Here is a 24069-nt window from a genome sequence, read left to right as displayed (position 1 = left end):
CGAGGATGGTGGTCAAGAAATAAGCATATTGTTGGTAAGAGGGACAAGCAGGTCCTCCTTCCCAGCCTATATGCTAGTAAGGATGATCATTGCCTATGTTAATAACAAGTTCTCAGCAAAGCCTAGTATCAAAACCAACAAGGTATGGTGCCCCATCTGCTCCACTTCTGACGTAAATTTTTCTAAGTGCACTTTGACCTGATGACTGTGGGTTAGGGGACAGAACCCACATCACACTGTGTTATACCATCTTCTTGCCTCTGCTTATGGCGTGAGTCAAGGGTTGAAAACACCAAACCAGAGGATACTAGAGTTGTATGAAGCACTTTTATGCGGGACAAAGACACAAACAACACTTTTTTTTAGAAGTAAATGTTTATTCTAAAATTATTCAAACAATTTAAATTATATGGAATGGGGTTAAAGAGAATAATAAAGCACAAGAAAAACTAAAGTAATTAAAACTCCAAATCAAGAAAAGGCCCTCGAACATCTGACTTTTGCTACCCAGGCTATCAAATTAGGTCTCCGCCATTACTTTTGTCACTACTGGGTTGAGCTCTAAGTGGCTCATTGCTACCAAGAACCCACACAGAAGGCAAAGAGGTCCGCAGCTGTAAGGAGCAGGTGTAAGCATCCCGACACCATTTCTTAGATGGGCCACATCTCCTATCAAAGCATATGCTGGCCCCTCTCTCTCTAGGGTTTACCCCAAAGCAAGCAGGTGCTCAGGGAACTGAGTCATCTGGCATAAAACTACAGCAAAGGCCACATTGCTCAACTTGATTCTGGCAAAGTCTGAATGGGCTGAAAGCCAGATGAAAAGCCTGGTTACCTGAATGAGTGTCTCTGGAACCTGAATAACCCTTCAAAAAGACTTCTTGCTTCTTAGTCATAATGGAATAAGACACTCAGCAGTTGGGGGTGCAAAGATAATCTGAGGGGTTCCATCAGTTCCCAAACCAAATGCAAGGTTTTAAATCGGTATCCGTTGGTTAGATAGAGCTCACTGCCCAGCTGGCTGGACACTAGCCCAGATGGTTCAATCTATCGTTCAGGTGTAAGCAGAAGTGGATGATAAAGATAACAGCATAAGGCAGGACCCTAGCCCTGGGGAACTAAAGACCTGAGTTCCAGACCTCTTAAAACAGGTGTGGCCATCATTCCTGGTGGAGCCATGAAAGTGCTGGGAATTGGGCAGGAGTGCTGCTCACCCACTCATGTCTATTTGTCCTACTATCAGTAGTCACAGACAACCATTGCACCACAAGGGGGCGATCTCTCACCAGCAGCCGGTTCAAGAGCTGCCAACATCCCATCTGGGATGATGTGCAGACACCTAAATAAACAAATGAATGCAACCATCCACAACAAATAAGATTTGGAACATTTAATTGCTTTTTAAGAGATTATTGCTGCAATTAGGAAGAGAACACTGCGGGAAGGAGGAGGTTAAAGACAGAAAAGATTTAAAGGAGGCAAGTACCATTTTCAAAGTATAAAACTGGTAATATTAAGTGACACGGCAGTATAGTCACATGACTACTGACTTCTAATACAGAAACAAGACAGTACAGTTTTTGCAGAAGCCAGTGGACATCTGCTAACAACATGATATCATTAAGACATTCTGCCCACCTCTGCCAGACGGGGTGCTACTACAAGCAGATACACACAGAATGGAAAGCCCTGGAAAGCCCAAATGTTAACTCAAACTAAGGCTCGTAAACATAAATTAAAGTGGCTACAGTAGGTCCCTTTGAAAAACAGTCCCACAACCCTCACCCCAGCCCAACCCCTGCAGCAATGTTATCACAGCACAGGGGACGGTCCTGGGAGGACAGTGGAAGCAGAGAACACTCTGTAGGGTGCATGCTTCTCCATTTTAGCAGCCGACAAACCACGGTGGTGCTGGGTCCCTGGACTTCCTCCAACATAATGAATGCACTGGAGACACAAAAGACAATTCACCCACAGCTCCGACCACTCCTCCTCTCTCAGGAGATGCCCACCAGTTCAGCAACTGGAGGGAACATAACTTCCATGTCTGAAGGACCTCAGCTTCTCCCTGTCACATACATGCACAGCAACCACTCTTGGAACCCACAATGGACAGGATGACACACACACACACACACCCTGCAGCGACATGGCCAGTCACAGTTTTGTGTAGAAAGTACAGTGCAGAAGAACATTTCAGACAAAAGTGGTGAGGAGCTTGGGGAAATGGTCATGTTGGCTCCCTGGCAGCATACCCAGCGAGGGGGGCGAGAGGATACCAGCCTGAAGTGGCTGAATCTTCAGGAGTCCCTGAGAAGGAGAACGGGACAGAGGAGTTTCTCCCAACCCAAACAAAACCTCAAAGACTGATCCCCACCCCCGGGCCTGGGTCAGGAATAGCCACCACTGCTCCCTGCTGAGGAAAAGGCACACACAGTATGTCGTCATTAGGGTAGGGCAGTGGCTCAGGGGAGATCCAGGCAGGCCCCATGCAGGGCAGAAAAGGTAGAAAGTGGGCACAGAGTTTGGTCCTGGCCCTGCACCATCCTGAGCAACTAGTCAAGAAGAAACCCCAGGCCCTAGGCTACAACCGACACCATCCTGTTTCCCTATTCCAAAATGTTATCTCATCCTAGCCAGGGCTGAGAAGTGTCCAGTACCTGAGGCTGAACTGCCATAGTACCTTTGGGAGCTGAATAGAGAGGAAGGAGACTGGAAGAACACACTAATGGAGCAAAAAAAATTTCCTGCCTTGGGGACTCGCTCATGCCCTCCTTGTACCAACTAGGGTAAATCAAGGCAACTTGTGAAGGTGCTATGAGCAAACATATTCTCATACATGATGACTTAAAGCAGTGGGGGAGGGGAGGACTAAAATGAACTTTGGTGACATATTTGAATTTGGGTGCTCATCCTATCCTGATACTCAGAGAGGCAGCAACAGGCCAGGAAGTCCTAGATTCTCTGGGAATTACAGTCCCTTCCTAGTTCAAGAACAAACCAGTGGGGGCACAATTGCAAATACGAATCTCCAAAGATGGGGGAAACCAAGTATCAAAGGGGACTACACACTAGAAGAGGACCATGTACCACCCTACACACCGCCGTGGTGGACTGACCACTCCAATCCTGCATATTAACAATGGCCTGGTCAACCATGTCTTGGGAAAATAAAACAAGTTGCAGTAAAAGTATCTCTAAGAGAGACAACTAACCCACTCAAAGGGCAGGGCTGAAAGAGCCTCCTGCTTAGAGTAACCGAACACCCACCGGGAAAACTTCTGTTACATGAATACTTCCTATTGGACTAAACCAATCTGCCTGAGACGACAAAGGAAACCTATTTCTATCTCAAACTGTACCCCAGCTTCCCTAAGGAATCAGGACAGGTCAGAGCTGCCACACCATGATTAAGTGAAGGTAAAAGCTAGAAAGATTAGAGAAGGAAATGGTTAAAACAATTCCTAGTGTAATATTTAGAACAAGGGCAAAATAATTATGTAATGGAATCCTTCGGGGTCTTCACATTAAAAACCACAAAAGGATGATGAAAGGAGGAACTCGAATCCTGAGGATCAAGCTGTCTCGTTGTGCTCTATGGAGCAAGACCAGATGTTGAAACTCCGTGTGGCCTGTTCCACACCCCGAGAACCTTCTGAAGGCCAGAAGCCCTCGGGCTCAGTGGGGCTTTGAAGAGCCATTCATCTGGCTGCCCTGAGGTACAGCGTCTGTGCTGAAAAGGCTGTCCAGGAAGATCGAGGACAATTCCGCTACCTGGTTCCTGTCGACCGTGGTCTGGGCCATGCCATAGATCGCGCCCTGCAAATCCAGTCACAGAACTGCTGTTAATGATGAGGGATCCAGGAATGGCTTTGCTCCTCCTCCCCCATCCTTGCCTTGCATGTGTCCTCCTCTCCCCAACTCCATCCCCACCCCAGGCTCCATTCTATCAGAAAGATAGCTGGCTCGGTCAATTTTCCCAGGTACTTGCCAGTCATCTGCCTTTCTGCCCAAAGGAACTATCCTGTGGGATTTTATGTAGAAAATTCAAGAGAAAATTGGTTTATTGCCTCTTCTGTGTCAAATTTTTCTTTGCAAATGAACACTACCACCACGTGCCTTTGCATACAGCACTTACAAATTTACAGGTTTCTTTATACACAGTATGTCTCATTCGAAATTAAAAAACCCTGGGAATGGACAAGGCAGAAATCATCAGCTACAGTGAAATAAGGAAAGAGGTTTGTGGATAAAAGGCGGAGGCAGGAATAGACTCAAGGTCACCTGGTTCTTCCAACCTCCTCCCCTGAACACCTGAACTTCAACAGAGAAGGTAAAACCCCAAGTGCTCCTACCATTCCTGTGGTCTTTGCTTTAGGGTTCTTCATGATTTGAGTGACAGATTCTCGGATGTCCTTTAGGAACTGTATGGCTACTCGCTTCCGGGTGTGTACTAACGTGACACAGAAATGAATACTATGAGAGAAGAAAGAGACAGAGAGATGAACCTTAGGAAAAAAAAAATGAAGTTCTAAAATAAAGCAGCCCCAAATACAGGAATTTATTGGTTGCTCCTTCACGTTATTTGTGACAAGTGTAGTCATCTACACTGTCCCCAGGGCTGGGAATCAGGGCTCCCAAGTCCATGGCTTGTCAAGCACGGGCTGGCAGGAGGCTTCTCGGCCTCATCGAGAACCTTCCTGACAGATAGATACAGCGGCTGCGCTGTCCCACCCCTCCCCTCAAAAACTGTCCACCACTATTCCTTCAGCCATGTGGCCTGTATCTTTATCTTAGATGATAAACCCTCCTGGGGACAGGGCCATAGGCTGGGTCTTAAAGGATGTCAGGGTAAAGAAGCAGCTCTAAGCCCCTTGGAGGTCGTCTATGGTACAGAGGGATTGTGAAGAGGAAAAAGCAGAGTCCAAATGGGGCTGGCAATGGTGCAAACGTGAAAGGATCAGTACTGAAGGAGGTCTTCACATTAAAAACCACAAAAGGATGATGAAAGGAGGAATTCGAATCCTGAGGATCAAGCTGTCTCATGGTCTGTCTCGTTGTGCTCTATGGAACAAGACCAGATGTTGAAACTCCGTGTGGCCTGTTCCACATCGAGAACCTTCTGAAGGCCAGAAGCCCTCGGGCTCAGCGGGGCTTTGGAGAGGACACTGAAGAGCCCTATTCTGCTGGGGTGGAGTGGTGACGTAAAGGCAGCATGGAAGGTTAGGTTAGAAAAGTGTGCTGAAGAAGGCAGGAGCAGGCCTGAATGACTAGAAGCTCTCTGGGAGGTTGTGAGCTAAGTATTACTCAGGTACAGTTGGTTTATAAGAGCAATATGAAGACATGTACAAGACGATCTGAGAGTACAGAAAGAGAGTGGGGGTGGGAGTCTTACGACAGACCCCTGATCTCAAGAGGCTGCCACCTAATGGCCCGAGTGTAAAGATAATGGTCTTGTTCTGATACTGAATCACTCCAGGTGTCAGGACAGAAATCCTAGATACCACCGTTGCCACTAGTATGGGGCCCTAGCCGCCCATCTCTATTTCAGATCACCTTGCTACCCAAGTTCTTCAAAAGCCACAGAGCAAAGGAAGGGAAAGGGGCTTCTTTAAGTTTACCTGGACGGGAACTGCAGATGGTTCAAGTTCCACCCCTTAGCAGTCATCAGATTAAACAGTCGGTAGATGTCAAAATCATGGGAGCCCAGAGCAATGACTGACAACTGAGGATCCCCAAAAACAAAGATGCCTTTGATATTTTCCAGTCTTAAAGCAAACAAGAAAAGGAACAAAAAGAAAATTCAGCCACATACGGTCCTCTGGTCATCATCTCTTTAATCACCCAACGTTTCCCTTACAACCTAACCTTCTGGGCTTTAGTTTTCTCATCTTGTAAAATAAGGTATCTAGACTGAGATCAGTAATTCCTAAGCATTACAAATAGTCAAAGGCCCAAACCATATCTAGACCCAATGAATCAGAATCATTGGCTCCTAACCTGTCTGCCCAACTCTCAAATTATGATATCACCCCCAGGGATATCTGAGGAATAAGACACTCACTTTTTGAAAATACTGAAAAAATAATTCCTCCATCCCTCAATTTTAAAAAGTCACATATGTAATCCCTAAAGCAAGAACTAATACAGTTCTCAACAGACGGGGCTATCAGAATCATATGTGGGCCTTTTTCAAATGAGACATGTCCACTGGCCACTTTTATTTACCCTCAAGATTCTGAAAAACCTCCCCAACCCTGGTGACACAGACAGGCACTATGGGAACAGATACGCTCAACAGAGCACACAGGTTAGTTCTAGCCTTAGCTTAACCCAAGATTTCACCACCACCCCCTTCCCCATTCCTTCTCCAGTTCTTTTCTTATTCCAGTGATTCTCCAAGAGTGATTCCTAGACCAGCAGCATCAGCATCCACTGGAAACTTCCTAGAAATGCAAATGCTCAGGCCATTCCAGATCTAATGAGTTAGAATTCTAGGAGCAGGGCCCAGGAATAATAATAATAATAATAATAATAATAATAATAATAATAATGGTAATAATAAGCCCTCCAGGTGATTAGGATGCATCCTCAAATTTCAGAACCACTGTCTTGTCTCAGTCATTAAACTGTCCCTCAGTACTTGGTAAGAACTGCCCATGGTTAAGACATCCTTGGAAACAAGAAGGCCTAGATGAAGCCCTGATCTGACATTCCAAGTCATAGCAGAGCAAGGGAGCGTTATCCTCCCAGGCCAGCACCACACTCCTAAGCTGCTGTCCTAAGCCCTTGGTCTGTCAGGAGACAACGAATGGGCTGGGGCTACAGGTGTTTGGGCAGATGCCTTGAGCACACTAGCAGACAAAGCAAGAGACAAGGCAGAATCCCAATCTTCCACATACTCTGACTTGAGGAAGCGAGAAGTTTTGATGATCTGTTTGGTAGCTTCAACATAGCCGCTCTCACCAAAGTACATCAAGGCAGCCCAGCAGGCTGCACTAATGCCACCAGGCCGTGAGCCCGCGATGGTTGGGGAAGCGTAGATGCCACCCTGCCAGTCTGGATCAATGAAGAACTGATAGCTCCTGTACTTCTTGTCACTGTATAACACCACGGAAGAGCCTTTGGGGGCGTAGCCATACTGAGGGGGAGAAGCAGACAGGTAATTGTACAGTTCTATTCGGCAGACTTGCCCTGGCACGCTGATCATGGAAAATTTTCCCTCACATTCTCTATGATGCTTCTCACTCACATTAAAAACTCAAACGTACAATGTTAAGGGGTAGAGAGAACTGAAGGGATGGAACTGAAACTCTCTATTTTAGGGATGAGGAATCCGAGGCCCAGGAGGAGCAGTGCCTTGTCCTGCTAATCAGTTTACTTCCCCTTTCCCACCCAGCACGTGGTTTTTCTTATTTAAAACATTATTCCAAGGCAGTATATCAGGATGAAAGCAAAGATAAAGTGCCACTGGAAGCCAGGAACCCAAGTCACTCAAGTCAACTACAATCACGACCTGACTCCCTTCTCATCCTTGTTTACTTATTAGTATACTTCCTTTCTACTAAGAGCTTCATGGTGTTCAGAATCTAGAAGCTACTTCATCCAGTTTTACAATAAACTGATCTAGATTTTGTCTCAGTCCATGAGGTGGGGGCAGGAATAGACATTTCAAACATTACAAGCCAAACATTCCTGAGCACCTTAAGTTCTTCCCTTTTTCCAAAGGACTCTCCCATCAACATACCCTGCCACTCAGGTGCAGGAACCCAGCAGCATGGGGGCTGCAGCATTTACATACCTCTCTCAGGAAGCCCACTGCAACCTCCCTCCATCCTCCCCCCAGATCGTCTCAAGGCTCAGGGAACTCTTTTTTTTTTTTTTTAATATATTTTTATTGATTTCAGAAAGGAAAGGAGAGGAAGAGATGGGAACATCAATGATGAGAGGGAATCATTGATTAGCTGCCTCCAGTATGTTGGACCGAGCCTGCAACCCAGGCATGTGCCCTTAAAATCGAACCTGGGACCCTTCAGTTCGCAAGCTGACATTCTATCCACTGAGCCAAACCAGCTAGGGTGGGAACTAACTCTTAAAAGGGCCACTACACTAACATGTCCCAGTTATAGAAATTCTCTCAGCCATAAGACACAAAGATAATGGGTTCCTTTCCACTATTGCTTGTCATCTCTACCACTATACCTTGTCACCTGAATCAACTGCTCTGGTGAAAGCAAAGAGCCAGATTTCATTTTACATTTTGGGAAAAGCTAATGCTTTAACCAATTTATTTTGTTGATAATAGTCAATCAACTGTCTCCTCTGACTAACATTTGGTTCCTTACATAGCTCACCTTATGGGTATCCGCTGAAATGCTGGTCACACCTTTCACCCGGAAATCAAATGGTTGCTCCAGTGGGTATCCTGCTTTCTCCATAAAGACGATGAGAAAGCCCCCCAGACAAGCATCTACATGAAGAGGTATTTTGTATTTGACAGCCAGCTAGTTCCAAAAAACAAAGATCATAAGAGAATTTCATTTACAGCCCTGTAACAAAAACTTTGCAAGACATGGGTGGAAAAGTGGGCAGTAACCATAAGGCCATTATGTACTACTAGAGGCCCGGTGCACAAAATTCATGCACTCAGGGATCCCTCAGCCTGTGCACTCTCGCAGTCTGGGAGCCCTCGGGGGATATCCAACTGACAGCTTAGGCCCGCTCCCTGTGGAGAGGACCTAAGCCATCAGTCGGACATCCTTAGCATTGCCACAGAGGCAGGAAAGACTCCCGCCACCGCCACAGCACTCACCAGCCGTGAGCCTGGCTGAGCGGCGCTCCCCCTGTGGGAGTGCACTGACCACCAGGGGGCAGCTCCTGCATTGAGCATCTGCCCCCTCGTGGTTAGTGCACATCATAGCGACCAGTTGTTCTGCTGTTTGCTCAATTTGCATATTAGCCTTTTATTATATAGGATATCTTCCATGTTTTAAAAAGCCAGCTACTTTTTGACATTCCCAATAAAAAAAGTTCATCTTTCAAATGTATTTAGCCTTCAAAATAATTCATCTGAAATGTGGTGTTTATTTTATATTTAAATATGCAGGGCCTCAAATTCACTGCAAAATCATGCAGAAAATGAGCAGCACTCTGATTCTGGCTGCCTCTGGAGTGGGTCAAAGGTCCTGCTTGCTAACTGCCCAGCAGGGAAGGAGGGAGGGTGTGCTATGGAGCAGCAGATTGAATACCACTCTCTGGTAGGCATGCTCCTAAATGCAGATCATTTCCTGATCTGAATTGAAATATTAGTCCTACTTCCAAATATCCCATTTAAACAAAGGCTTCTTCCTTCTATTCTCCCCCACAGCAGAAGCCAGTAACCTTCAGAGGCTCCAAACAGAGCTGCAGAGTTTACCACAGTACTGATGAGAGCTATTCACCATCCATGTGCTAAAATCTAAACTCAAAATCACTTCTATTTGCCAAATACTGTACCATGAGATTCTATTTTAAAATCTCAGTTTCACTGCCTAGTGGTCCCTTTTTCTCACATACCTTGGCCACTTCAGGAACAGGGTCTATCACACCGTGAGGGAACTGTGGGGTAGAACAGACGAGCATGGCAGTGTTCCTGGAGATGGCTCTTCTCATTGCCTAGGAGTTACACGTGGGAAGGAAAATGAGCATCCACATCTCAGTTACTCTCCTATCCCCTAACAAGATTAATCTAGTCTACGCACTTCAGTTCCACTACTGCCCCCGAAGCCCGCCGCCCACCATAGTAGCAGAATACAAACAAGGCCAGATGGGTCCATTGGGGGAAAAGAGAGCACAATACAAAAACAGCAAAATCATTGAGGGGAAAAGAATACTGGGCTAAGAGGTAAAAGAGCAGCCAACTAGCAGTGAAACCTAGTGTAAACTACTTCACTCCACCCAGTCTGTCTCCTGATCTGTGAACTGCAGTAATACTAACAGCTTCTACGACCTCCCTGGGCTGTCCTAGGCTCCAATGCAATTCCGATAGCACTCTCAATACTGGAAAGTTTTATACAAATGCAAGGCATAAAATTATTCATGAAAGGAATATTATTCAGCCTTAAAAAGAAAGGAATCCTGCTATTTGTGACCACATGGATGAACCTGGAGGACACTACGCTAACTTACATAAGCCAGGGACAGAAAGACAAATATTGCATGATCTCACTTAGATCTAAAAACCTGAACCTGTAGAAGCAGAGAGTAGAAAGGTGGTTGCCTGGGGTTGGGAGTGGAGTAATGGGGAGATGCTAATCAAGGGGTACCAAGCTTCAATTACACAAATACGTTCTGGAGATAAAATGTATTGCCATGTGACTACTAAACAAGTTTTGTTAATACTGCATTGTATATTTGAAATTTAATTAGAGAGCTATAGGGCAGTCTTAAGTATTTCAACCATGAAAAAAAAAAGAAAATAAAAATGTTAACTATGTGAGGTAATGAAAATGTTAAAAGCTTGATTGTGTTGACTACTTCACAATGTATACTTACATCAAAACATTAAGTTGTATTCCTTAAATATATACAATTTTTAATTTGTCAATTAATTGTACACTAATGCCTCAATAAAGATGAGGGGGATAATGCTAATGCTAATAAATTGGAATAGTTTACTTATGGAAAAAAATCATTACTTTATATTGGCAATGGTGCTCATTCAGGCCAATCAAAACCACAGTGACACCCTGGCTGGTTTTGTACGTCCTGTATACCAAAAGGTTCAATTCCCAGTCAGGGCATACCTCTTTCTCTCTTCTCTCTCTTCTCTCTCCTCTTTCTTCTCTCTCTCTACCTCTCTCTTTCAAATCAATAAAAACATATCCTCCAGTGAGGATTTTTTTTTAAATTATAAAAAAAAAAACATACAAACCACAGTGAGAGTCTTAGAGCAAGTTAGGGCATGCGTATTTCACAAACAGAGAAGAGAAAGAGGCAGTGCTGAAGCAAACCCGGGTCTTTAAAGTTAGGAACAAACGAATGAATCTGTGAAAAGTCTGAAGCTGCAATCAGCACTGCCAGTGGAAGATTTTGCAACTCTGGCCACTACAATCAAAGACATTTTGAGCCTATCTGCATGTGACACTGGAAAAAAACAGTCAATTGGGTACACTTCCTGCTTCTCACAGCCCAAGGCAGACAATGGTCCTTCAGAGGAACTCACCCGAACATCCACCTCCATCATTTTGTTTAGTGGAACCCGTATAATCTTCATCCCAAAATAATGGGCTGCCTTGTCAAATGCAGCATGGGCACTCTGGGGGGCCACACTAAAAGACAGGGAAGAAAAGAATAATGAAATTCAGATCAAAATGAGGCTCAAAAGAGCACAGTTAGCAGCTAATCTAAATTATCAGGAGTAAACTTCTGATTACTTTTCCTCAAAAATTTTAAAGTGTTTATATTTACTTTTTAAGCACAAACATATTCTAAGGAACCTTCTCCCTACTATATAGGAAATCATTTTGGCAACAGGAAGAACTTGGAAGTAATCCCACATCGAAGGATCCAAAATATAAATTAGGGTTCACAGGTAAAGGAACAGGAAATTTGGATCAAATTAACATGAAGTAGTTGCCTATCCAAAGACAGGCACATCAGAGGAGAGCAAGCTTCCTGACACGGTACATGTTCAGGCAGAAAACGCAAGATTGCTTGGCAGGGCTGTTAAAAGCAGCAGCCAAGCATCAAATCAAAGGTCCCCTCCATCTTTGAAAGACCACGATCCTATAAGAAACTATAATGCCCATTTGCACTGCACACTTGAAAGTAGCATTTCAAATAGTATTAAAAAAGGAAACTGAGTCATAGTTAAGTATTTGCTTTCAGACTTCCCTCAATGGTTCCACTCTTACAATTAACCTGTTCCCTTTAATGGAGAAAATCTCTCCCCCTAAGTACCAACCACCAAAGATTTATGCTTAAAGAAAGATAGTAGCCTGATTTATTCTGTTAGGCTAAGTAGGAATTGCAGCATGAAATCATGCACAACCAAGGCCTTAGTCACTGACACTTGTGGGAAAAACATTAACCCAACCCAAATAATGTATAAACACACTGTACAAGGAGATGGTCTACAGAAAAAAAAAATGTAACCAAATAGCAAAACTATGGGGTGGGCCCTAACCAGTTTGGTTCAGTGGACAGAGCATTGGCCTGAGGACTGAAGGACCCCAGGTTGGATTCTGGTCAAGGGCACGTGCTGGGTTGCAGGCTCGATCCACACTAGAGGGTGTGCAGGAAGTAGCTAATCAATGATTCTCTCTCATCACTGATGTTTCTCTCTCTCTCTCTCTCCCTCTCCCTTCCTGTCTGAAATCAATACCAATATATTGCAAAACAAAACAAAACAAAAAACTATGGGGTGGCAATATGGGTAAACCTCAAAAAGATTTAAAAATTTTCTATACCATAAAACTACCCTTAGCTTGAAATTTTTTCTTTATATTTTTATTAATTTCAGAGAAGAAGGGAGAGGGAGAGAGAGAAACATCAATGATGAGAGAAAATCATTGATCGGCTGTCTCCTGCACGCCCCCTACTGGGGATTGAGCCTGCAACCCAGGCATGTGCCCTGACCAAGAATCCAACAGGTGACCTCCTGGTTCCTGGGTCGATGCTCAACCATTGAGCTACACCGGCCATGCTAGCTTGAAATTTTTTAGGGGAACCCCAAAGCAGCCTGTAATATAACTTTCATTGAACTAAGATAAACAGAGAGTGTTCCTTAGGCTCCAAATAATTTATAACAAATACCACGGAATTCAAAGATGTAGTCTTGTCACTTTGTCAGTTAGAAAAAGGATCTCATTTTTGCTTGAAGTATATATATACCATGTATAAAGGAGAGGTGAGGGTCATGGTGGATGATTTTGAAAATTAACTGGCTGATCCACTTAGGATTTTGGTGAATGTGAAGAGATAAGAGTCAAGGACACAGGATAGGAGGAAAGAGGACTAGAATTGCCAAAGGAAGAGAAGAAGCTGAAAACAGGGTGTTTCATACAGCAGCATTCCAGAAAAATCTCAGCAGGGGGTAGGGAGAACGACACAGCCATACATACATACATTTCTGGAGTTCTGATCCCGTTCTCGAAGGCCAGGTCCCGATAAGCTTTGCAGGCCATCAGTATGCTTTCTGTACCCCCAGAGGTCACCTGTGAAAAAGGAGAGATATCATCTGTGGAGGGAAGTTAGGGATAGTTATCAGCCTGCCCCGATTTTGACGGTGGCTGGTACAGGGCAGACACTGCTATGTCTTCCAGAAGGGAAACTTGGCTTTGTTTGCTAAACCCATGCTGGGTTCAGGAAAAGAGTAAAAACACTAAGATGAGCAGAAGCTCCATGCTCTCTGGACAACTTGCACATATGCCCAGATCTGTGCACAACCCATTTCCTCATTAATTCCTCCAATTGCAGATAGGATAGGGCATTTTACACCATTCAAAAGCATCAGGATTGACTTTGATTTAAATTTTCAATGACCACTGAGAATGTGAAATTGTGAAGTTAACAGTTCTAGTAAACTATGCAATACATTAGAAGACCAAGAACAGATAATTAGGCACTCTAAAGTGAAGTTCTGGTTTTTTTACAAGTTTGAAAGAAAAAGAAGCCTCTACTTAGAGTTCGTTATCTGAAATCAAAACAAAAATCCTAATGTTTCTAAATGAAATAAAATGTTTTCCTGAAGCGAGGTCTAGCAACTCTGATACAGGCAACAAAAATACTCAGCAGTCATTTCATTCATCCTATAGACCCCAAGGGACTACAATCTCATAAGGGTGAGGACCAATGTGTTCAGGACAATATTCCTAGCACCAAGCCTCGTAGCAGAGACCTAACAGACCCTCAATTAACATTTCTTAATGCCTAGTTTGACTCTCAGTAAGCCATGACTAACACAGGCATATCATACCCACCTGGCTATCTTTTGATAACATCTAAGAATGAATAACTTCAAAACAAGCTGAAAAAGAAAAGTCATAGCACTGAGCTAGGTGGATATTTTCTTAAATTTACCATTTCCAAAGACTCACATGATCTTATATAGCTTTTTCATTATACAGGTGAGAAAACTGAGCTGCTGAGAGACTAAAGTGATGTACCCACTGTCATCCATTAGCATCTGTTGATAAGAAGTAAAACTTCCTATGTTTTTGTATTTAGTGTAGCTAAATATGAGACAGAATGAGAGAGGGTAATTACTGAAGCTTCCTAAAATAATATCCACATTATCCACATATAGGACAAAAGTAGCATTCGATACCAAATCCCAGTAGTCAAGAGTTATATGGAAGATTAGCTGAGAAAAGTTAAGTCATTTTTGATTCAGGAAGTCTGCATGAATCATGTGACCATCATCCACAAAGTAATGCACTGAACGTGGACATAGCACACTTGTGTGTAGGTCTCTGCACTTCAATGCTGGAGAAGACGCAAGTGCTTATGCTGAGGTCACTGTGCATCAGCAGCATGTCCTGTGCTCCAGCTAAAACCTCAGAATGTCACATGAGAAGTCAAACCAGCTGTGAATCAAGTCGGAAAAACACCAGCAAAGTCAGTCTCCAGGGAGTCCATCTCTTACTAAGGTCGAGTAATGACATACGCAAAAATATTTCCAAACCCTAGTTACTCACTTCACATGTCCTATATTTAGTTCAACCGTTAATCAAATCAACATCGATATTTGTTAAGTAAATACCAGTGTATTTTTTTACCATTAAATCTGGGATACCTCAATTCTATTTCTAATTCTTATTTCTGACCCAAATTCTGTGTTTAAAGATTCTCCCATTTCCCTCCTCCCCCTGCACCCAAAGGGAAATGAAAATTTAGCTGTGAAGTAAGAAGGCAGAGGCTTCAATAACTACTTGTTATGTTAGTCAGCTTCTTTTAACATTTACAATAATTCTCACTCTAACATATGAAATGTGTGTCAGAAACAAGAGTAGGACATGACCTGTTTGGAAATTTTTCTTTTAGGTGATGTTTGGTCCTACTGACACTTGCATAAGCCAGGACCAGTTTCCTTGGCAACCTAATTTCTTTTGGTATATAGTCCCTCTCATCCATTTTGAGGCAAATGAAGTTAATAAAAGGGAAAAAGGTGAAGGCTAAAAAACAAAGAACAAAAAGTGTAATACCTTAAATGGGAATAGTCTAAAGACAGCCCAACCCTTAAGGCTTTGTCTTCATGTTCCCCATCTATGAACTTTCTTCACCGAAAGCAGCTCTTCAAGAGAGAGATAGAGACAGAGATTGAGAACTCGAAGGATTCCAGAGATTTCAGTCTAAGCTTTAGAAGAGACTGGGGATCTTAGACTCCACCCTTCTCCTGAGCCCTGACACATCCACTAAAGAAGATCATAACAGGAGAGACATGACTTAGTTGTACCTATGCAAAAGCAAAGTACAAATACCCTAGCGCTGGACTTCTGGAAGACTAAAACTACCTCACGGACTTCCTCCCAATACCTGTAAGAATAAAGGAAAACAGTAGTGACAACGTGTAATAAGAACCAAAGGCGGAACGAGATATAGTCTGATGCAATAAACTTCAAATACTGGCAATGAAAAGAAGAAACAAGTTTCCAATCCATAACAGAGAGCAAAACACAGTTCATAATCCCTCTTCTAAGCCCTGGAAATTACCCAGGCAACTCAGCAAAATCCTGACCATTCTCATTAATACCCCAAATCTTCCGAGAAGCAAATGGAAAGGGTTTCCTTATCTTCTCTCCTGATCTTCAGATCAGAGTGGTAGACACGGCAACTAGGGAGAAAGAGCAAAATGGGGAGAGAACAACTGTACTGATTCTTTGAAGTGGAGACTACAGAAATACCAGATGGGTTAAAGAAGTAATCAAAGCCCAAAGAGTATTATTCCCTTCCAAATAGGCAGAGAGAACTTCGGTACAGTTAACTTTTAACAATCTCTCAGAAGGTGAGACCTAGATATATTGAAATACAGGTGTAACAAAGCTTAAGCTGAGTCCTGCCTCAACCAAATGCTCTCAGACAAGAAATCACCCACCATGCATCAGAACAAATAGAATGTCCAGAGAGAGCCACCTAAGCATGTGCCAAGACAAAAGAAAATGGTAACGATGCAAACATATACAAGGAAAAAAGTAGCGTGCAAAATAAAAGCCCAGCTCCAAAGGTAACCACCTAAGGAACAGAAGGAAATTCCTCATGACTGTTTCTCACTATAGAGTGAGAAAGAGTTGAAAAGCTGGACATTGAAACAACAAAATGAGACTGCAAACTTTAAAACACACACACACACACACACACAAAAGTACCAAACAGCACCAATACAGAACTAGAAACAGAAAGGAACAGAATAAACCCTGCTGAGAATAAAAAGACTAACTTAGAGGAAAGGTTTAAGATAAGTTTATCGAACCCAGATAAATAAGACAGAGACTGAAAGATCAATGTTACTCCACACTTGGAGAATTGTGTCCATCTGGCTGTTGTAGATAACCAAAAAGCGTTCAGAGAAGAATGACAGGGATGGGTGGCAATCTGTTTGGAAATAGTATTCCCTAAGGAACAGCTGAGTAACCTAGGAAAAACAGGGAAGAGATTCAGGGGTAAAGAGGCTTTCAAGTACACAAAGGTCTCTCACATGGGAAAAAACACACAAAACAATCATGGGACTTCTATTTCCAGCAATACAGATTATATACCTTGGGCAACGATCCTACCTGAAACTAAAAAACCTGGTAAGCTCTAACCGGTTTGACTCAGTGGTCAGAGTGTCGGCCCCTGGACTAAAGGGTCATGTGTTCGATTCTGGTCAAGGTCGAGTACCTCATTTGCAGACTCAATCCCCAGCCTGCTCAGGGCACATGTGGGAGGCAATCAATCGATGTGTCTCACATCAATGTTTCCCTCTTTGTCTCTCCCCTCCCTTCCACTCTCTCTAAAAAAATCAATGGAAAAAATATCACTACGTGAGGATTAATTTTTTTAAAAACCTGATAAAACATTACTTTTTTTTTTTTATATCCGCCACTGAGCTAACGTAAAGGAGTATCTGAAACTGCAAACAAAACAAAATCAAGAATCCTACAAAATAAGTGAGTGCCAAAGCTGGCTTTACCTCTGAGGGTGGCTGCCACTCCCAAGAGACCTTAAACTCCCGCGCCCATTCAAGAACAAGAGATAAATTTAGGACCTGCCCAAAGTAATGGGAGATGGCTGGAAAAAAATGGAATTACACCCACAATCTGAGGGGTACAAGGAAAAAATCCCACTGGTACAGAAGAGGACATCAAGAAAAATTGCTTTTCTCAACCCTGTTGCTCAGGTAAAGAAGAATAAGGATTTCTAAAGCATGTATAACAAGGCAGCTTTTATGTGAGTTTGTGGTCTGAACTCAACCACCTCTGTAGTGCAAAACTATGAACTGTGAACTGGACTAAAATTGGTTCCAATGTGGTAGTACTTCCCAGCAACTGACAGAAGTAATTACAAACCTTTTTTGGAAGAACTTAACTTCAATCTAGGCCTTAAAGTTAAGTTCCCAGGAAAATGAGTGGTTTATAGTAAGTCAATAAATAAAAAACGCAACTATAAGGATGCCAAGACAACACAAGTGAAACCAGCAGAAACAGAAAGGCCATGAACAATGGAATTGTCAGAAGAGAATATAAAATAATTACGTGCAACATATTTAAATAAACTATGCCAAGGGACAATAAAGAACCACCAAACAGATTTAAAAACAAAAGAAGAGCTCAGCCCACGTAGCTCAGCTGGTAAGCGCTGTCCTGTGTACCGAAGGGTTGCTGGTTCGATTCCTGGTTAGGGCACCATCCCTGATGGGGGCATGTACTAAAGGCAACAGATCAAAATCAATCTCTCTCTCTCTCTCTCTCTCTCTAAAGGCAACAGACCAAAATCAATCTCTCTCTCTCTCTCTCTCTCTCTCTCTCTCCCCCTTCCTCTCTCTAAGCATGTCCTCTGGTGAGGATTGAATGAATGAATGAACAAACGAATGAACCAAATAGAATTCTCAAGAATGAAAAATACAGTAAACAAAATTTAAAAACCCAATGGAAGACTAAAATGTAGATTAGACACAACTAGAAAGGGAATTAATAAAATCCCTGTACTGATCACACAACTCCAACTATTATCAGCTCATTGCCAGTCTTTTCACCTACCCCCCCAACTGCCCCAGGCATTGTTGTTATTGAGAATATCAATTGTTCTAATAGTTATACCTTTACAGGTAGTTTTGTTTTGTGTGTTTTTTTCCTGGCTGCTTTAAACCCTGTTTTAGCCTTTCTCACTCTACCCTTCATGTTTCTTAACTTCACTTTTGTACTTTCTATTTATTTGTCTCTCTGGATTCTTTTTCTAGTTATTTTAAAATCTGTCTTGTTCCACAAATTTTACTTAGAAACCATGTAAATATTTTACAGAGTTATAAATGAACCAGGGTTCCTTGGACAAATGGCTGACCCCGGGTCTAGAGCAGAAATGTACAGGATGAACATGGAATAAAAATACTTTGTCAAAAAAAAAAAGGGAAGAATGGAAGCTTTACTAGTAAAAGACTACATGAGTCATGCAAAAGGACCCAGGAACCGAAATTAGAAAGCTCCCACTAGTCAAAAATGGAGCAATCTGGGCATCAATTTGAGTAACAACTATAATGGACTGAAACATACATAATTTCCTTATCCACCCTACTGTTGATAGACATCTGATTTATTTTCAGTTTTTAGCTATCATGAACAATGCTGCTATGAATATATATCTATCCTAATACACACATGTTTTTCTAGGATATATCCTGAGGTGGAGAATTTTCAGGGTTGTAAGACTTCAATCTTCAACTTTATTGGGTAAAGTCAAACTGTTTTGTGTTTGTTTAACTTTTGGTCTCTTAAAAGAAATCGTCTGATGGCACAGGAGAATACTACATACTATAAGTATATCATCATCTCCCCTCTATGTCACACTGTTCATCAAAATATCATAAGGGAACCCATTATTTGTCCAGTTTTTAACCATTTTGAAATTATTTTTGGGAAATGAATGCCATGAATACCAGTTCTGTTACCTACTGAATATTTGAACATGTTGATTTACCATGGTGCCAACATAATAATAAAACAATACAGCTTACTGGAAAAACACAAAAAGTAACTATTGAAAGTTATTGTCTTTGGATGGATCCTTGAATAATTAAATTTGCAGACTTTTTAATGATTACAAAAGTATCTGATAGGGTGAGCACCTCTAGGTTACCACTGCAGCACAATGGGTTAAACCTAACTCTATCCTGCATAAGCTGAGATTTCATTTTTTTCTAGGAAGACAGTATCAATTTGTAGTAACAAATCTAAACAGAACTTTATCAATCACAGTTTAGGAAAACTAACAAATGTCTACTGAAAAGAACAATTGAAACATATGTGTCTTCAATATAAATGATACCTCTTCCTTTATTCCTAAACCAACTAAATGAGATGAGATTTATAGCAAAATCAGCAAGTAAGCTTCCAGCTCAAGTAAAATGAGAAAGTATAAAAATAAGTCACCACGACATGGTTCAACAAATTATATAAGTGGATAGGAAGATGGGTGGATGAAAGAAAGGGAGGAAGAGAAAGAAGGAAGCAGAGAGCAGATAGGGCAAAATATATTTAGTGAATCCAGGGTGTTCTTTAAACTATTCTGGCAACTTTATGTAAATGTAAAGTTTTCAAAGTAAAAAATTGAAGAGAAAGATTATCTAGAAGAATATATGCCAAAATGTTGATACTCTATGAATTACAAAACTACAAGCAGTATTTATTTTAATATATTTTTATTGATTTCAGAGAGGAAGGGAGAGGGAGAGAGAGATAGAAACATCAATGATGAGAAAGAATCATTGATTGACTGCCTCCTGCACGCCCCCTACTAGGGATCAAGCCCGCAACCCAGGCACATGCCCTTGACCAGAATTGGACCGGGGACCCTTCAGTCCGCAGGCCAATGCTCTATCCACTGAGCCAAACTGGCTAGGGCTACAAACAGTATTTTTAAATTGCTGTTAATCTGGATCTTTCTGCAATAATCACATATCATCTATGTAATAAAAAAAGTAAAATGTTCTTAATAAATTTTCCTATTTTAAGCTAAAAAAAATACTGGATGCCACTTGCATATACTTACACATCCACAGGAATCCGGTCCCCCATTGAAAAGGGAACAAGCTATCCTCACAATCTCTGCTTCTATCTTCCGTAGTCCTGGGAAGATATCTGGATGCAGGGGATTACTCCATGCAAAATCTCCATAAGCCTGCAAAGGAATGCAAGCAGATATGAAGCAAGACAATTAAACTGTACAGGACAAACAATCATACACTAAACCAAAATTTCTAGGTATTAGGCACAACATTAGACACTGGAAAACGGTAGACTATGTTCCCCAACCTAAAGAAGATCAAAATACAGTGAAGGAGACACACATGCAAATAAATTATTTTACAATGTGGAAGGAGAGGAAGTATAAATGTGGTTAAAAGCACAGACTACAATACCAAGCAGACTCAGTTTGAAGGTTAAGCTTTGCCTGTCACTTCTAGCTGTGTAATCTCAGGAAAAATAACCTCTGAGGCTCAGTTTTCTCATATGCTAAAAGGGGTAATTAAGGTACTAATCTGATAGGGTTCTGGCGATAAGCAAATAACTAACATAACACATGCAAAGCACTTAGTAGAGTGTCTGGCACAAAGCAGCGATTGTTCTAAGTGCAATGCCAAATGTGTGTGTGTGAGGGTAAGGGGCCTTAAAGAGGGAATAATGAGCATCCTGAGTGGTCTGGAGGTGTCAGCTGAGTGGAACCTTGAGAAAAATAGGAATTCATCATTTACAACAGTTGGAGTGAAGGAGAGAAAGGCAAACAACGTAAGAGCAAGGTGTACTCTGTAAAAAGAAAAGGTACCAGCTAGTGTTTACATGGGAAAGTAATAGGAGTGTTTGCCAAAAGTAGGTGGGAGCTGGCTCATGAGGGACTTGGTATTTTCTGCCTCATAAGCAGCTTGTATTTCATCCTGTAGATGATAGAAAGCCATGGGAAGATTTTTAAACACAGAAATAAGATTGGCGCATTATGTCAAGATACAGCTGAGCAAAACCTATATTTAATACGGTATAAGCAGTTTCATGATTATAATAATCAAACACAAATATCTCAGAGACCATCAGTCAATGCCGATTTTATATGGCTAAGTGGGATTTCAAAATTAAATCTGACTAGAAATGGAAGATGCTAAAGGCAATTCTAAAGTCAACAAAAAATGAGAAGTATTTTCATTATAAGTGAAACCACACTTATTCTCAGATCATCTGATTTTGAGAGTCAGGTAGTATCGGAAATTATAACCACATTTCTCTCCCTTGTCTCTTCTTATCAAAGAAAATGTGTCTTAATATTAATAATCTCAAACTCTGGGAATACCTTTCCTGTTAATCTGCCTTCTACACAGGGTGTCAATAAAGCCTGCAAACATAAACAGTATTTTACTTTATTACAGACTGAAGATATCTTTAACAATATTATACATGTTCACCTGTTGGGTGAAGAGAAACTTTCTAAACTTTAGTTTTATTTTAGCAATAAACTTTTCTTAAGTAATATTTAAATTACAAAGTAGACACCAATGAGGTACTATAAACTGGCACAGACCACACACACTCCCGAGTCCTGGGCATTCACCTTCACGAGGAGCTCAGTGAGCTTCTCCTCCCCACTGTACACCGCTCCAGATGCTCGCCCTTCTTGCCACAAGACATCTGCAGAGAAAGTTAACACCACTGGGTCAGTAAGCAGAAACTTTTAGGAGGACAGGTAGGGTCTAAAAAGAAGAAATGCTAAGGAAGTCCTTTTGAGTACAAAAGAAAAAAATTTTTTGAGTGGAAATCCAAAGGTGTCTTTATATTATTACATCAAGAAAGAAAAAATCCATTACAGCTACCACACCAAATAAAAATCATCAATTAGTATCAACATATGAAAAAGATACCCACAGCACCTAGTACAATAAAGTCCAATAAGTATGCTGTCCTCTTCCCCAACTACCTTCTAACAACAGAAACATTTTCCTCCATCTATATATCATTCTATGTTCTCTACAGGGCTTAGCTTGACCTTTGTCAGCAATGCTTCCTTCTTTCTTCCCGCCCTTCCTATCCAGTCCTAGGAAGTGTGGGAACTGTTATGAGCAGAGGTGGCAGAAAAGAAGTGAAATTTCAGTACACAATCAGGAGGGTTGGAGTCAGGGAATTGAATCATGACTACACAAGCCACAATGAGACATCTTAGTCTCAGGGGCCCCTCCTTCAGACAGAGTCTGGAAACCCACACAGAATTAGCCACCTGCTTTCAGCAACATCTGCTGCTACATCCAGGATCAGAACAGTCAACACTGGGATAAAGCTCACCAGAAAGATTCCTGACCAGAATATAAGGCCCAACTTTCCATCTCCTGCCTGAAGATCCTATTACACACTCTACATTATACCAACAAATGTATTAATGTGGGTGTCTCAGGTCCTTTTGCTACAATATGGCTGTGCCCTATTGAAAGTGAGTAGTGAGAAAGCTATTACAAAAACACATTAATTAAAGACTATAGTCATGGGCTCCACAAAACAAAGATCTTCAGCTCCAACAAGAGAGCAGAGGACTGAATAGTGAATATCCAGACTAATCCCTCAATCTCACCAACCTGCCAAACTCTGGTTTGCTGCCAGCTTGACTTCCCTCTGTCCTTAGAGGACCCTGCTCTGTACCAGGTGTATGTTCAGACCAGAGGCCACCAGACTTTCAAAATTAGGATACATGGTTTCATTTCCTGTTCTTTTACTGCTGCTACAGAGTATACCAATGGATGGTGACTTAAAAATGGAAGGAAAGGCAGCAGCCAGACCTCATAATCACAGAAACCCTTAATATACAGGTCTCAGTGTGCTAATTCCTGCTTTATATCATCTATAAGCTCTGCTGTACCAAATTTTGTACCAGCCGATGTCAAAAGCTCAACACATTGCATTTAACATTTTTAAATGTATTTTTTATTTTTTTAAAATGTATTTTTATTGATTTCAGAGAGGAAGGGAGAGGGAGAGAGAGATAGAAACATTTATAATGAGAGAGAATCATTGATCGGCTGCCTCCTGCATGCCCCCTACTGGGGATCAAGCCCATAAAGCGGGCATGTGCCCTTGACCAGAAAATCAAACCTGGGACCTTTCAGTCCACAGGCCAACATGCTCTATCCACTGAGCCAAACTGGCTAGAGCTAAAATGTATTTTTTAAATGCAACATGGTATCCTGGGCTGGATCCTAGAACATAAAAAAGGACATTAGTGGAAAAACTGGTGAAATCAGAAGAGAATTTGTAGTTCAGTTAATAGAACTGTACCAATGTTAATTTTTTAGCTTTGACAAATGTTATTTTAATTATTAAAATCAGGAGAAGCTGGATAAGGGATAGATGGGAAATCTCTATATTATCTTTGCAAATTTTCTATAAATTATGCCATACTAAAAAGCCTACTTTTAAAAAGTATTCATAATATGACTTTAATGTGTAACAAACATGCATTTGTGTTAATAATTAACATTTATTGAGCACTTACTATATACCAGGTATTATACATTTACATGTATGATCTCATTCAATCTCTATAATCATCCTTTCAAATAAGTATTATTATTCCCATTGCAGAGAGACAGAAGTTGAAGCATAGAGAAATTAATTAACTCACCCATTTTTATTACACATATTATCTTTTCAAAGAACAAATGTATCTGTTTTTCTCAGGCTTACAAAAGGAAATGGAACCAAGTTCCACTGTCTCTGAGATTTGTTTTATGGATGAAGTATGAATCTAAATATGACTATGAAAGTCAATGTTTGAGACAGGCCCTTCTGAGCATTTACATATCTGGATGAACCGTTCTTTTTTTTTTCCTTTTCTTGTACATGTGAGAGAGAGGGTGAGACTAAG

General features: G+C 41.6%; 1 protein-coding gene across 2 annotated transcripts in view; it reads right to left on the bottom strand.

Annotated features, from left to right (window-relative positions):
* Positions 1–365: 365 nt before the first annotated feature.
* The window catches only part of SGPL1 (sphingosine-1-phosphate lyase 1), a 62143-nt gene continuing 38439 nt past the window's right edge, over positions 366–24069 (bottom strand). Inside the window, exons 6-15 of one of the 2 annotated variants that reach the window (XM_080642980.1) lie at positions 21772–21848; positions 20224–20352; positions 13108–13196; positions 11204–11309; positions 9556–9654; positions 8355–8504; positions 6903–7141; positions 5622–5768; positions 4356–4476; positions 366–3819 (exon numbers count right to left, since the gene is read on the bottom strand). In XM_080642980.1, the coding sequence (XP_080499106.1) occupies positions 3679–3819; positions 4356–4476; positions 5622–5768; positions 6903–7141; positions 8355–8504; positions 9556–9654; positions 11204–11309; positions 13108–13196; positions 20224–20352; positions 21772–21848 (1298 nt within the window). In that variant the 3' untranslated portion in view covers positions 366–3678. The remainder of the gene's footprint in view (positions 3820–4355; positions 4477–5621; positions 5769–6902; positions 7142–8354; positions 8505–9555; positions 9655–11203; positions 11310–13107; positions 13197–20223; positions 20353–21771; positions 21849–24069) is intronic. The other variant, XM_080642981.1, reaches the window with a different exon arrangement.

Source organism: Plecotus auritus (genome assembly GCF_963455305.1).
Source record: "Plecotus auritus genome assembly, chromosome: 9".
Taxonomy (NCBI): Eukaryota; Metazoa; Chordata; class Mammalia; order Chiroptera; family Vespertilionidae; genus Plecotus; species Plecotus auritus.
This window is presented reverse-complemented; position numbering and strand designations above follow the sequence as displayed.